We start from the raw sequence: 14219 nt of genomic DNA on the forward strand, positions 1-14219 counted from the left end.
TTGTATTATTTTTCTATATTGTTTTGAAACTGATATAACCATGACACTAAAATGATTGATGATTCTTAGAGATGCTTTTGCGTTCTTAGACTCTATCATTGGCATATGGAATATATTATCATGACTAGAGTTATGAATGAACTGAGTACTGGGTGAGCTAGTTATAAAACACTAGAAGGGGAAGACTGGCTTTTATTTTATAACACTGGTAGGCATAAATCTGGCTTATGGCTCAGGAATTCTGGGAGTTGAAGTTCATAAGTCATAAAAGGGCCATCATTCCCCACCCCTGGCATAAGCAATGTGAATAGCAGATGCTGGTTCATTATAGTATTGAGTTGTACTGTATTATATACATGAGTTCAGGGAAGGGAAGAAGAATGAACTAGAGTTATTTCTCTGTCTCAGAGGGAAGATAAGGAGGACACAACTGTTCTGGCAATGTCCAGTACAAGGACTGCACTAGGACAAATCAGAATTATTGTAGGTTTAGTTTAAATTTAATAGGATTTTTAACCAAAGTCACTTTGTTTTTCTGAAACTCCTAGGATCTTACTTATTGACTCCATCGAGCTGGAAATGATAAATTTCACCCCATTCATTTCAGATGACAACCTCAGCTTAGAATCACAACTGAGCCCAACATTTCTGTTGCTAAACAAGACATTATTCAAGTGAGCTTTGCCCCATTTTATCACTTTTCTTGCCACATTTGTTAAGTGAATCACTACAGCTGTTAAGTGAGCAACAATAAGTGAATCTGGTTTCCCCTATCACTTTGCTTGTCAAAAGGTCGCCAAAGATGATCACACGACGCTGGGACACTGCAACCATCATAAATATGAGATAGATACCATGCATCTGAATTTTGATCATGTAACCGCAGGGATGCTGCCATAGTTGTGTGAAAACTGGTCATAAGTCACTTTTTTCAGTGCTGTTGTAACTTTGAACAGTCACTAAATGAACTGTTGTAAGTCAAGGACTACCTTTATATCTAGCTCTGATATCAAGGATTTGCATGTTCAGTTAAAGCCCTAGAGACCTAATATTTTGGGATAGCTGAACATCCCTAGCACATCTAGAAGAATTTAAGTTACATGAGGCTTTTCCATATGCTCTATCACTTTTCCCTCTGAGATCAGGAAACTAGCTACTGGTGAATATACAATTTTATCTGATGCCAGCTCTATAATATTTTTGGTTTTGAATTTTTTATTTTTTATTCTGGCCTGACTATATCACTTGGATTGAGACTTTATTCTACTCACTTGTTAAAATTTGTAGTTTGTTTTCATTGCTTATTTTAAGATTGCAACAAACTATTGTAGGAACAGCCAAAAGGAATTGTAAAGGTATTTTAAAACAGTATGAATGGGGTTATAAGTGAAAACAAGAATGTTTTGATGGGGTAAGAGGAGCTAGGCTTCAATATGCCTTTTAAAAATTTGGACTTCATAACTGTAAGTTTTCCAGTTTTATAGGAACACACACATCACTACTTTTTCAGATTATTACCTAGAATTGTAAAATTGGAACAGCCATATTACATTGTGGAAATGGAATGCTATAGTTTGGAAAAGCCAAGTAAAACTGAAGCTTCTGATAAAACTTTCCAATTCATTTCCAATTCATTTTATACAACTTTCCCATGAGATGGCTTCCGGGCTTCCAAGTTATAATCAATGAATTTTCAGGGCAGTTTCTATCCAACCCCTCCAGCTATTTATCCATCACAAAATCCAAGAAAATTACCATCCAAGAGTATAAGAGCTCCTGAGCCTTTATCAAGAATGTCAGCAATAGTAGCTCGTGAAGTCACTTTTCCTAAAATATAAAACAAAATTAATAATTAGTTTAACAATAATTTAACAATAATTTAACAAAATTGGATGACAAATAAAATTGGATGATTAATAATGACAAGTACTCAAAAAAAAACACCCAACCATATATTTTTCTGTTTTCTTCAGAGTATCAATGATTATTATTAATATAGCACAGAGGCTGAAAATGTGACGCATGGAAGCCAAAAAACATGACGTGAGGAGCTCAAAAACGTGACACGCAGAGGCGGCAATGGACTGTAGTGAATCCCACAGCCTGGAACAGTTGATTGGCGGTGTTTTGGGAGGCCAATCCAACCACCAATCAGCTGCCCATGATGAATCAGGCTGCGAAAATGTGCTGAAGTTGACCAGGCTGTTTGCTGTTTGCTGCAAGGAATACTGATGGATGCTGGTAGGCAGAGGCAGAATTTTTTTTTCCTTATTTTCCTCCCCAAAAACTAATGTGCATCTTTTACTCTGGAGCGTCTTATACTCCGAAAAATACAGTAACTTTATTTGAACCAAGGACATTTGAGACCAACAACCAAGTACAGTCAAGAGGGCAAGTGCAACCATATGATTGAAGCCCCAATACTTTTTCACTTTCATTATGATACATATAAAAAGGAGGCAGGGTTTCAACTGGAGAGTTGTGTCAATCATTGGAACAGTTTGGCTCCCTGCATGCAAAAGGAATATACTTCTGCACAAAAACACTAACTCATCCTACAAAAACCTAGTCTTCAGAAAGTTTTCACTTCCATTATTTCTAGATTATTTGAACCTTAACCAATTTGAAGACACTAAGTTGAAAAAGATTATATTGAATACTTGCTCTGCTCTTTGATGCATGATAGAACATCTCCCCTTAAGGGCAAGAAGAAAAGATATATCTTAGATATAGCTTTATAGTATCCAGAAATGGTTCTATTCCAGTGGAACTACTATTCATATAACTACACAGAGAGAAAAACAATAACTAGAAGAGAAGAAAAGAAATAGTGTGGTACATTTATGGGAATACAATATATTTCCTAATGGAGCTAATTAGATATGTAAAAGTCTCACCTGATGTAGGAAACGGTTTGTACAACTCCAAATATTGTTCACCATGTAAAGTCTAAAGGGGAAAAATATTTTTCACAGAATATAGAACTACTTCACTGAAATATCTATCAAATTATTTTCTTAAATACATTACCAGTTTAATTTGGCAAAGTGGGGGGGGGGGAAACAGGACTAAAGTTCACATTGAGGATTTTCTCAATAAAAGGCATTACTTTTTTTATCTGTTGAAAAGTAATGAAAGTAATGAGGCATTACTATTTTATGGCCTTGTAAATCTTCAGTGTCTAGAAGTGAATATGCCATTAGATGCAAAATATCCTTATCTCTTCCAAGGGTCCAATTTAAAAAGTAGTTTTCATTTAATTCACTTCCTTTTTTTCCTTCCACTAAACTTTCAGTGACTTGGGTATTTTTAAAAAAAAATCATATTATCAGTATCCCTCGTAGTTTGTTTATTTTTTTCTTTCTTCTGAAAGTAGGAATTAAAGTGTAAAATACCTCAAGCTCATTAGTACTTCAGTCTGGCTTTAAAGAAACATTGAAAAAACACCTACATGAAATGTCTAGCAAAGCATATCCAATTACTTTGTTATTCCATCACAATAAAATTATTGTGGTGGCTATTAGACTGCTGTGATATTGATACCAATCCTATAGAATTGAGTATACCCAACTCCCAAATTTCCATGTTATCTTGGACACTGAGGAAAAATGGGAAACCAAACTATGGATTTGGTACTTAGATTTTAAAGTTTAACATATATACATGTATATATTTAAAACTCTTTCCATTTCCTCATTTTGTACTGGTAATGAACACAGTTTTATAATAGGTTGTAATATAAAACAAATTAGTAGTTCTAATGCATCCTTACTCTTGTTATATTAATATTGAGTCCTGGAATATTGATACTATCAATCATGGAAACTTGAGCTGGTATGACTGCAAAAGTAGGAAGGCAGCAAAACTCTTCACTCCCTTCAAACAGGAATTTCAGATTGTCTGGATCCTTGGTGGACATACCCACTCCAAGGGCATACAAAATGGGCTGCAAATGAGTGTATTCATATGCAGACTCGGAGAGCTTCTGGCCAGTGTGTTTTGCCTGTGGATATTAAAGGCACATGTTACTTGTTGATTTATACGTTCAGCTAATAATATTTGCCATTAGTTCAAGGAGCTTAAAGTGATTAAAGTTTGTAAATAAATACTTGCCATAAGTGATTATAATCATCTCTAGTTTTTTCGATGTATGTATACTTGTAGGAAAATACTTAGTTTACATTTCTCAGACAAGGATTTTATGTATTTTAATAGCACCTATTTTATTTATATAAATAATAACACACTAAACATTGACTAATACATTTTACCAACTAACATAATTATAGTGCAACATTGTTGCTGAACCCCCACTGCCAGTAATTCTAGTCAGTGTAAGAGTGAGATACTTCTAATGTAAATGAAGGTATGGATGAGTTATAAAAATCATTTTAGAAATTAGCGCATAATCCTAATAAATCCTATCAAGATTTAAATCATTCCAAACATAACAAATTATTTCTTTGATTGTAAGCATTAAAATGTCAGGAAGGCTGGAGGAAAAGGTGTTATTATTTATTATTATTATTATTTATTATATTTGTATACCGCCCATCTCCCGAAGGACTCAGGGCGGTTCACAGACAAAAAACAACAGAAAACATATAATAGATAAAAACAGCTAAAGAATAGATAGTTAAATTCAATTGATGCTCTAACTTATAAATACAAATTTAAAACCTCATTTAAACCCCTTTTTTAAAAATCCCAATTTAAAACTACATTCAGGCTAGTCCTGCTCTTCGAAACAGCAGTGTCTTCAGCTCGCAGCGGAAGGACTTGAGATCGGGGAGTTGACGAAGCCCCAGAGGGAGCTCGTTCCAGAGGGTAGGGGCCCCCACAGAGATGGCCCTCCCCCTAGAGGTCACCAGCCGACATTGTTTAGCTGACGGTATCCGGAGGAGGCCCTCTCTGTGAGAGCGCACTGGTCGGTGAGAGGCTAATGGTGGCATATAATTATGGGTTAATTATAACCCGAAAGCAAAAAGCACCCTTATTTCAATATCTCTATGTAAGGTATCAGTTCAGACCCCTGTTAAAAACCATCTGTAGAAGATGCTGTCAGATAAAGAACAGAATAACAGAATTGGAAGGGACTTTGGAAATCTAGTCCAACCCCTGCTCAAGCAGGAGATTCTGCTTGAGCAGGGGTTTTTTTCCATCACTCTGCTAAACAAATAATTCCCTCAACACTGTCAAACTATTTACTGAATCTACACTACTATTAATCTTCTCATTGTTTTTCATCACCAATCTCTTTCCACTTATGACTGTATGACTGTAACTTTTTGTTGCTATCATTAAGGGTTAAATTGCAACTTATGACCATCATTTGTGTTGTAAATGTTGTACCTTTGATGAAGGTATTTTTTTTTCTTTTTCTTGTATGTACACTGAGAGCATATGCACCAAAACAAATTCCTTATGTGTCCAATCACACTTGGCCAATAAGTTCTATTCTATTCTATTCTATTCTATTCTATTCTATTCTATTCTATTCTATTCTATTCTAATCAGTCCAGACAAGCGGTTGTCTAGTATCTTCTCAAAAGCCTCTGGTGATGAAGCACCCACAACTTCTGAAGGCAAGCTGTTCCACTGGTTAATTGTTCTCACTGTTAGGAAGTGTCTCCTTAGTTGTAAGTTGCTTCTCTCTTTGATTAGTTTCTATCCATTGTTTCTTATCTTGCCTTCTGGTGTTTTGAAAAATAGCTTGACCCCATTTTATTTGTGACAGCTTCTCAAATATTAGAAATAAAGAGATAGAGGACCTGAGTGCATCCACACTCTTTTTTTATCTAGCTCATTATTTAACTCACATTTGCTCCCTGCCTGTTTATCTCTAACTAGATCTGGCCATTTTCAAAATCTGGTGTTCTCCTTTCCCAATCTCTCATCTGAGAAACAGTTACCAAAATAGATAGCTCCAATTAACAATGCTTGTTATAGGAATTATTTTATTAAGCAAAATGGTCAAATATTTCCCAAAGTGATCATGATATTTGATTGTGGAAGTCTGGTTGGGGGAGTCTATTGAAGTGGGGAAAGCAGGGAAAAGTCCATTTGTCAAAATAAAAGGCAGCTAATGTGTTGGGATTCAGACATATTTCTATATCTTCTTTAACGTCAAGCGGGGCAATGGCCAGATGGCAGTGGCCTTGGAGGGCAGCCCAGGCCACTTCTGGGCGTTTGGCAGCGCTGTCAGATCACTGACTTGCCAGCACAAGGTTGGAGCCGGGCAATGGAGCAGAAACAGAGCAGGGGGAAAAGGGGAAAAAAAACCTGAAACTTGGAATGTCCAAATGTCCAGAAGTGGATTGAGAACATGAGCAAATTCAAAGAGATGCCTCTGTCAGATGACTGAGTCGAAAACTGGGGTCAACAGTCGCAATAGGAGGCTTGGCCAACAATTTTGACTCAGTCTCTGGGCAGATTGCGCTGTAGAAACCCACTTCTGGCCCATTCCACATTCCATTGGGAAAACAACGGGTTCCACTTTCCTATTTCCTAGGTGACCAAGCTCCATTTTTTAAAATTATCATATTCTGCAAAATGAAATGTAGTAAGACAACCTACAAGGTGCAATGTCTACTCTATTCTTTAATTGTTTAAAAGATATCGCTGCATTATATTGTCTGAAATATTAAGTCACAATATTAGAATTATACTTTTATTTTGGGCAGAAACGATACTTTGTATTAAGAGAAATTAAATCTATTTAACAAAACAAACATTAAGAATTGGAATTGTCCAGAGCAAAACCAATTCATCTCTCACCTAATCAATGTAATGGTTCTTATAAATGCTATTTAAGGAATAAAATAGTTAAGAGTGACAAAGTTATTTTTGTTCCTCTGTCATTTGAAAATTGAACTTTTAAGACTATGCACTGCATCTTCTGATTCACATCTGTAACAAGTTTCTCGTGGTTTGAGGCAAGTGGAATGTCTTAAAAGTACAATAATGAGCATATGCATTTTACTTACAGGGTTAATGCCTGAAGAGGATGTGGGTGAACCGTGGCTTACAGGATTTGGAGAGACCTTCTGAGATTCTATTTGATTCAGCACTTCATTCAGCATAACAAGAGATTCTGGAAATAGAAAAAATAGTGGTTTCAAAACTATAAAAAAAGAAAATAGTCTTTCCATGGACACAACCAACACAAAAGGTTATATGGCACTTGATTTCACACGCAGAGGTGTGAAATCTGTCAGATACATTTTGTAAATTGCAGGAGAGTTACTTGATTCGAATGAATAAGAAACTGTCTATAGTTAAACAGAGGATGGTGTAGGATAGTCTGCTACTCCTGTATGTTGCATTATTACAGCATAAATGAATGGCTAATGTTCAAATGGGTACTTTGGAAACTGCTTCTGTCTCCACAAAGGAGGACAGCTGGAAGCAGATTCCAAAGAATCACACTGAGGCTAAAAATAATTTGAAAAAAAAGGACTCTGTATTCCTAAACATCGTAAAATATCTTTCAATACTTTTACAGGTGTGCTGGGAAGCAAAATCATTGTTTTTTTAAAATTAGGGTGGTGTAAGAACATATAGATATAGATTGTACATATATATTGTATTTCTCAGCCAACACTATCACAATGAGTGACAGGTTGTACTTCAGTTTGGTTTAATTCTGTACCTTGTTGTTCATATTGTTTATGTGTAGAGGTTGAAAATAGGGGTTCAGTGTGATCAATAAAAACATCTGTTTCAGAGCCCTATCCTGCTTATTTCTTTAAATACAATTGTACAAAATTTACCTTGCGCAAATGGTTATGGTGAGATTTTGTCTTAAAAGTTTTTGAAGTGAATAACACTGGCTCTTAACTTTACAAACCTTCAATTAATAGCCCCATCTGGCCCAAAATGTTTGATACCAGAGAAGAGAATGCCATGCAGAAGAAGAAAAAACCCTCTCAACTGTGTCTGGCTACCCTATTTGAAAAGCTATCCAGCTTCATATATGATGTCTTTATGGTGTATTCATTCCTTGTTACCTCTGTATCTCATCTTAACTCAAAAGTTCAGCATGAAATTCTAACCGAACACAATACTTAAGACACAGCAACTTGACAAATGAATTTAAGAGCTAAGAGTATTTCATTCCCAAGCATGAGCCAACACAACATAATTGGCTAGTCTTAAGATATGGCAGGTCTCTACATAATAATAATAATAATAATAATAATAATAATAATAATAATAATAATAATAATAATAATAATAATAATAATAATAATAATAATAATAATAATAATAATAATAATAATATTTTAATTGGTATACCGCCCTTCTCCCGAAGGACTCAGGGCGGTGAACAACCAAATAAAATACAACCACAGACAAATACAATATTAAAAATAGCCCTTAAAAAACTTATTCAATTTGTCGAAAAAATTTAAAATACAAATTACACCCATAAAATTACAGAAATTTAAAACCCAATTAAATTAAGTTAAAATTTTAAGATCAAGCCAGTCCAGCCATACGAAACAAATAGGTTTTAAGTTCGCAGCGAAAGGTCCTAAGGTCAGGCAATTGTCGGAGTACAGGGGGAAGCTCGTTCCACAGGGTAGGAGCCCCCACAGAGAAGGCCCTTCCCCTGGGGACCGCCAGTCGACATTGTTTGGCTGACGGCACCCTAAGGAGTCCCTCTCTATGGGAATGCACTGGCGCTAGGAGATAGAAGACGGCAGTAGACGGTCCCGTAAGTAACCCGGTCCTAAGCCATGGAGCGCTTTGAAGGTGGTAACCAATACCTTGAAGCGCACCCGGAAGACAACAGGTAGCCAGTGCAGTCTGCGCAGGATCGGTGTTACATGGGAGCTCCGACCCGCTCCCTCAATAACCCGCGCAGCCGCATTCTGGACTAGCTGAAGTCTCTGAGTGCTCTTCAAGGGGAGCCCCATGTAGAGAGCATTGCAATAGTCCAAGCGAGAAGTAACGAGAGCATGAGTGACCATGCATAAGGCATCCCGGTCCAGGAAGGTACGCAACTGGCGGATCAGGCGAACCTGATAAAAAGCTCTCCTGGAGACGGTCGTCAAGTGTTCTTCAAAAGACAACCGCCCATCCAGGAGCATGCCCAAGTTGCGCACCTTCTCCATTGGGGCCAACAACTCGCCCCCAACAGACAGCCGCATCTGCAGCTGACTGTACCGGGGAGCCGGCATCCACAGCCACTCCGTCTTGGAGGGATTAAGTTTGAGCCTGTTCCTCCCCATCCAGACCCGTACGGCTTCCAAACACCGGGACAGCACTTCAACAGCTTCGCTGGGGTGGCCTGGGGTGGAAAAGTACAGTTGAGTGTCATCAGCGTACAGTTGGTATCTCACCCCAAAACCACTGATGATCTCACCCAGTGGCTTCATATAGATGTTGAACAGGAGGGGTGAGAGAATCGACCCCTGTGGCACCCCACACATGAGGCACCTCGGAGTCGATCTCTGCCCTCCTGTCATATATCCAAATGGAATATTATAGAACTTATTACATCTTTATTTACTCCTTTAATAGTATTTTTTGGACAAAGATGCTATAATTATCTAGCAAGGAAACATACATAACATTGACCTATTATTAAGACTTAGAATCATTTTAATAAGATCATTACAAAAAGAAATCACTTTTGAAATGATACAGCACTCAATGCCTGTTAAATCTCAGGAAAATGTAAAGGATTGTATGATAAAATGGGCACAGAATATTCAAGAACCAATAATGTTGGAAACATGGGAAAAAATTTGGGTTAGAAATGTTAAATTTACGCAAGTGCAGAATTTAAGGGAAAATTTTTATAAGATGTTTTATAGATGGCATTTAGATCCTAAGAAATTATCATGTATGTATCCAGATATGCAAGCGAAATGTTGGAGATGTAATTGTGATGATGCTACATATTTTCATGTATGGTGGACTTGTAAGAAAATTAAGTCTTTCTGGATAAGAATCTGGTGGATTATGCAGAATGTTCTGAAGAAGAAGATAAAGTTTCTACCGCAATTTTTCCTTTTGGGAATAACAACGGACTGTACAGTGATTGAGACTAAGTTGATTTTGAACTTAATAACAGCAGCACGACTGTTGATTGGACAATATTGGAAGAAAAAAGAATTACCCACAATAGAAGAATGGATATTGAAAGTTTCCAATTTGGCTGAGATGGCTAAAATCTCAGCCTTCTTGAAAGACAGTACTCAAGAAAAATATTTAAATGAATGGAAGAACTGGATTGATTATATTCAAAATAGATATCAGATTAAGAAATTTCGGATTGCTTTTGAATGAAGGATGTTATTTTTGATTTTAATGGAAGAAGTCAGGTTATGTGAGAGAGAAAGATTATAATTGTGTTAGATTTTAAAAAGTTTAATGTATGACTGTTTTGTTTAAGGAACTATACCTTGTGTTTGCTCCGGGAAGTTCGGGGGGGGGGCAGGGGGGTTTAGGAGGGAGGGGGGGAGGGGGAAAAATTTAATTGTTGTAAAACTTTTTTAATAAAAAAAAAAAATCTCAGGAAAATGAAAGTTTAGATTATGCATTCAAAGACTAAATATCTTCATATCATTTTGAGCCACAATTTATAATTCTATAAACTATGGTTAGTACAGCCTGTGCTTAGAATCCTTCTGGGGAAAACAGTATCATAGTTGATATGAGGCCCCAATTTGAGGATTTAGTAAAACAGACGAATTAGAAGTGGTCCAGAATAAATTCATAAATTCAATATTACCCTTATCCCCATGTATACCAATAGCAATGTTGGGATTACAAGTGGGCCTTCCATCAATAAATATAAGGGAAAGAAAGCAATAATTTTATGTTATAGGAATACGCCTAATGCTTATTTGACACAACAATGCTTAACAAACAATTTAACAGGTGGATGAATCAGTGTCTAAAACTACTCTCACAATTCTCACTAGCCATGGAGACGTCTTTGGAAAGCGCTGGCTCTTGAAACGGAGATGAGCACCGCCCCCTAGAGTCGAGAACGACTAGTACATATGTGCGAGGGGAACCTTTACCTTTTTATGCATTTGTAATAACTTACAGGTTGGAGATTTGATCTACTGTGCAAACTTTATCAGGAACCTAGAGCTAGATTCACCCTTGTTAATCCAAGTAATCAGTCTAGATTTGAAGAAAAAAAAAAGTCTGATGGAGACAAATGTAACAAAGCAAATTGCTTTGTTTAGAATGGTTGCAAGGAACATATGAAAGCATACCTTGGCAAATAGTACTGTTAAAATTAGAGAGCATGTATTGAACGGCTGAAATTTTATATGCATTTTGCTAAATCCTATGGTTGCAAATAAATACAATTCTAGGTAATCCTTAGAAATGATAGGTAAAGGCTTACGTTAATTGATATTTTTGTATAATTATATGTAATGGTTTAGTGTATAACAGCTTTTCACAACATTAATTTACTTACATTAATGCTGTAATAGTTTTTAATGAAATCTTCTAGAATAGCTTGAATTTGCAAATATAAAGCAATATAGGCTTCAATTTTAATGTGAATAATTATTTTTCCTTACTTCAGTGTCTTCGGGCATTAAGGGAGAAAGGTTTTTTTTAATTGTCTAATTTTCTAATGCTCTAATACAGAAAAATTAAATAGTCTTTTAGGTATGTACAGCATTTTTCTCTTCCTGTTTTTGCTTATTCTCACAGGTGAAGATTCAGAAGTTGGGCTCTCACCCAAAAACCATGCAGAATGCCTTATTTAGTAGAAAACTAAAACTCACACTATATATAACAAGCTATATTCTTATTTATATGTTAAAATCAAAAAATGCAAAGCAGAACTAATAATTTTTGTATCAGATATCATGACATATCAGTCTCTCAAAGTTGATTATATGCCATGAAGTTAGTGTCAACTCTTACCAATCTGGCCCTAATCTTAAAACATTTGCATATTTACTTAAGATACCTATTTATCATATCTAGGTAGCAATGGCCTGTGACAGATTGACCTATCTGGAGTCCACCTGGATTTGCTAAAAAGGATACGAAGATGGTGAGAAAGTGCTTGAAATCATTATTTTCTGCATTAAGTAATCAGAGCTTAAAAACATTGGAAGCAACCTTACGTTTACCCAAATCATTCATAAATTTAACCCAATACTGCCCACACAGACAGTAAGGATTTTTATTCATTTATTATTTATTTATTGTTCAAATTTTTTATAAAATTTTTAAGGATTTGAGGGACATCCAGATCCAATTCTTGAGCTTACCAAGGGAACGTAATGCATGCAAACATGTGTTGTATTCCTGAACTATTGATCAACTATTTAGAAATAAATTATATTTTGTTAATGAAACAAATTAATACCCAAGATGTTTATCTGAAACAAAGATATGGAGATAAAAGAGAGTGTAACCATATGCCTCTCTCCCCTAATTCTTCCAAAAAATTAGTACGTTGCTTGAAAATTAATTAATTAATTAATTAATTAATTAATTAGATTTTTATACCACCCTTCTCCCGAAGGACTCAGGGCGGTACACAGCCAAGTAAAAACAACATGAACATAGACAAAAATTAAAAAGTGTATTAAAAACTGATTATAAAATGGCCAATTAAAATTAAAACTAAGGTAAAACAATCCTAAAACCCCACTTTAAAAGTTTCATCAAGCTAGCCCTGCACGGTGGAATAGGAAAGTCTTGAGCTCGCGTTTAAAAGACCGGAGGTCGGGGAGTTGACGCAACCCCGGAGGCAACTCATTCCATAGGGCTGGAGCCCCCACAGAGAAGGCCCTCCCCCTGGGGGCCGCCAGTCGACATTGTTTGACTGACGGCACCCTGAGGAGGCCCTCCCTATGGGAGCGCACAGGCCGATGGGAGGCTATAGGTGGCAGTAGGCGGTCCCGTAAGTAACCCGGTCCTGTGCCATGGAGCGCTTTAAAGGTGATAACCAACACCTTGAATTGCACCCGGAAGACCACCGGCAACCAGTGCAGGCTGCGCAGGAGAGGTGTTATATGGGAGCATCGTGGTGCCCCTTCTATTACCCGCGCAGCCGCATTCTGGACCAGTTGGAGCCTCCTGGTGCTCTTCAAGGGGAGCCCCATGTAGAGAGCATTGCAGTAGTCCAGGCGGGAAGTGACAAGGGCATGAGTGACCGTGCGTAGGGAATCCCGGTCAAGAAAATAGGACCCTACCGGAAAATAAGTCCTAGCATGATTTTTCAGGATGTTCATAGTATAAGCCCTACCCTCAAAATAAGCCCCAGTTAATATTGTCAGCCAGATGGATGCATTTAATACCATATTTTCCCCAAAATAAGACCTAACCAGAAAATAAGCCCCAATGCGTCTTTTGGAGCAAAAATTAATATAAGACCCAGACTTATTTTTGGGGAAACACAGTATGTGCTTAGGCTTATTTGTTCAAATTGTCCCAGAAACAAAAGCTGGACCTAATTTCCAGCATTCAATCCACAATTAGGTGCATAATAAATCCAAATGATCAGCCCTAAAATAAGGTAGTAGGTAGGTGTTTTTTTTAATTCAATTAAAAAAAAATTCAATCAATTAAATCAAATTCAATCAATTAAATTAAATTAATTTAATTTAATTAATTTAATTAAATTTAATTAAATTTAATTAATTAATTAAATTAAATCAATTAAATTAAATTAAATTCAATCAATTAAATCAAATAAATTAATTCAATCAATTAAAAAAAAGAAATAAAAAAAATTAGAAATCTCATCGTGGCCATTCCTAATCATAGTAAAAATGATTTTTACTGATAAATAAGGAAGGTAGGATTACTGAATTGACAAGCAATGATTTATCAGCAATTTCTTAGTTGTCATTTGATACTGGCTGCAATTCTGAAAAAGGATGAGTAGGTGATCCTTTTGGATAATGTATATGCCTGCTATCATTTTTTGATCTGTTGTTGGAATTATACACAGTAAATTGTATATCAGTCTATATGAATTGATAAATGATTAAGCATATATTTAAACATAGACCCATCTGATTAGCTTGTTGCCAACAATTTATTTAGCATTGATACAACTTAACTCCCAAGAGTCTTACCATTAGACTACTGTCATTCCTCAGGAAACAAACTTTTAAAAAATTGCTTTATACCTTGTTGTTTAAGTCAGTAAACTCCTGTGACAGAATTAAATTTGACCTCTTTTGTAATGTAATATACTTGTATACAGGACAATGGAA

At 36.1% G+C, this 14219-nt stretch overlaps 1 protein-coding gene across 1 annotated transcript in view; it reads right to left on the reverse strand.

The window, feature by feature from the left end:
* Positions 1 to 14219, reverse strand: part of HSD17B4 (hydroxysteroid 17-beta dehydrogenase 4) — a 79448-nt gene that overhangs the window by 31536 nt on the left and 33693 nt on the right. Inside the window, exons 12-15 of the mRNA XM_058168130.1 lie at positions 6987 to 7093; positions 3773 to 4003; positions 2898 to 2949; positions 1756 to 1827 (exon numbers count right to left, since the gene is read on the reverse strand). Of these exons, the coding sequence (XP_058024113.1) occupies positions 1756 to 1827; positions 2898 to 2949; positions 3773 to 4003; positions 6987 to 7093 (462 nt within the window). The remainder of the gene's footprint in view (positions 1 to 1755; positions 1828 to 2897; positions 2950 to 3772; positions 4004 to 6986; positions 7094 to 14219) is intronic.

Source organism: Ahaetulla prasina, chromosome 2 (genome assembly GCF_028640845.1).
Source record: "Ahaetulla prasina isolate Xishuangbanna chromosome 2, ASM2864084v1, whole genome shotgun sequence".
NCBI lineage: Eukaryota > Metazoa > Chordata > Lepidosauria > Squamata > Colubridae > Ahaetulla > Ahaetulla prasina.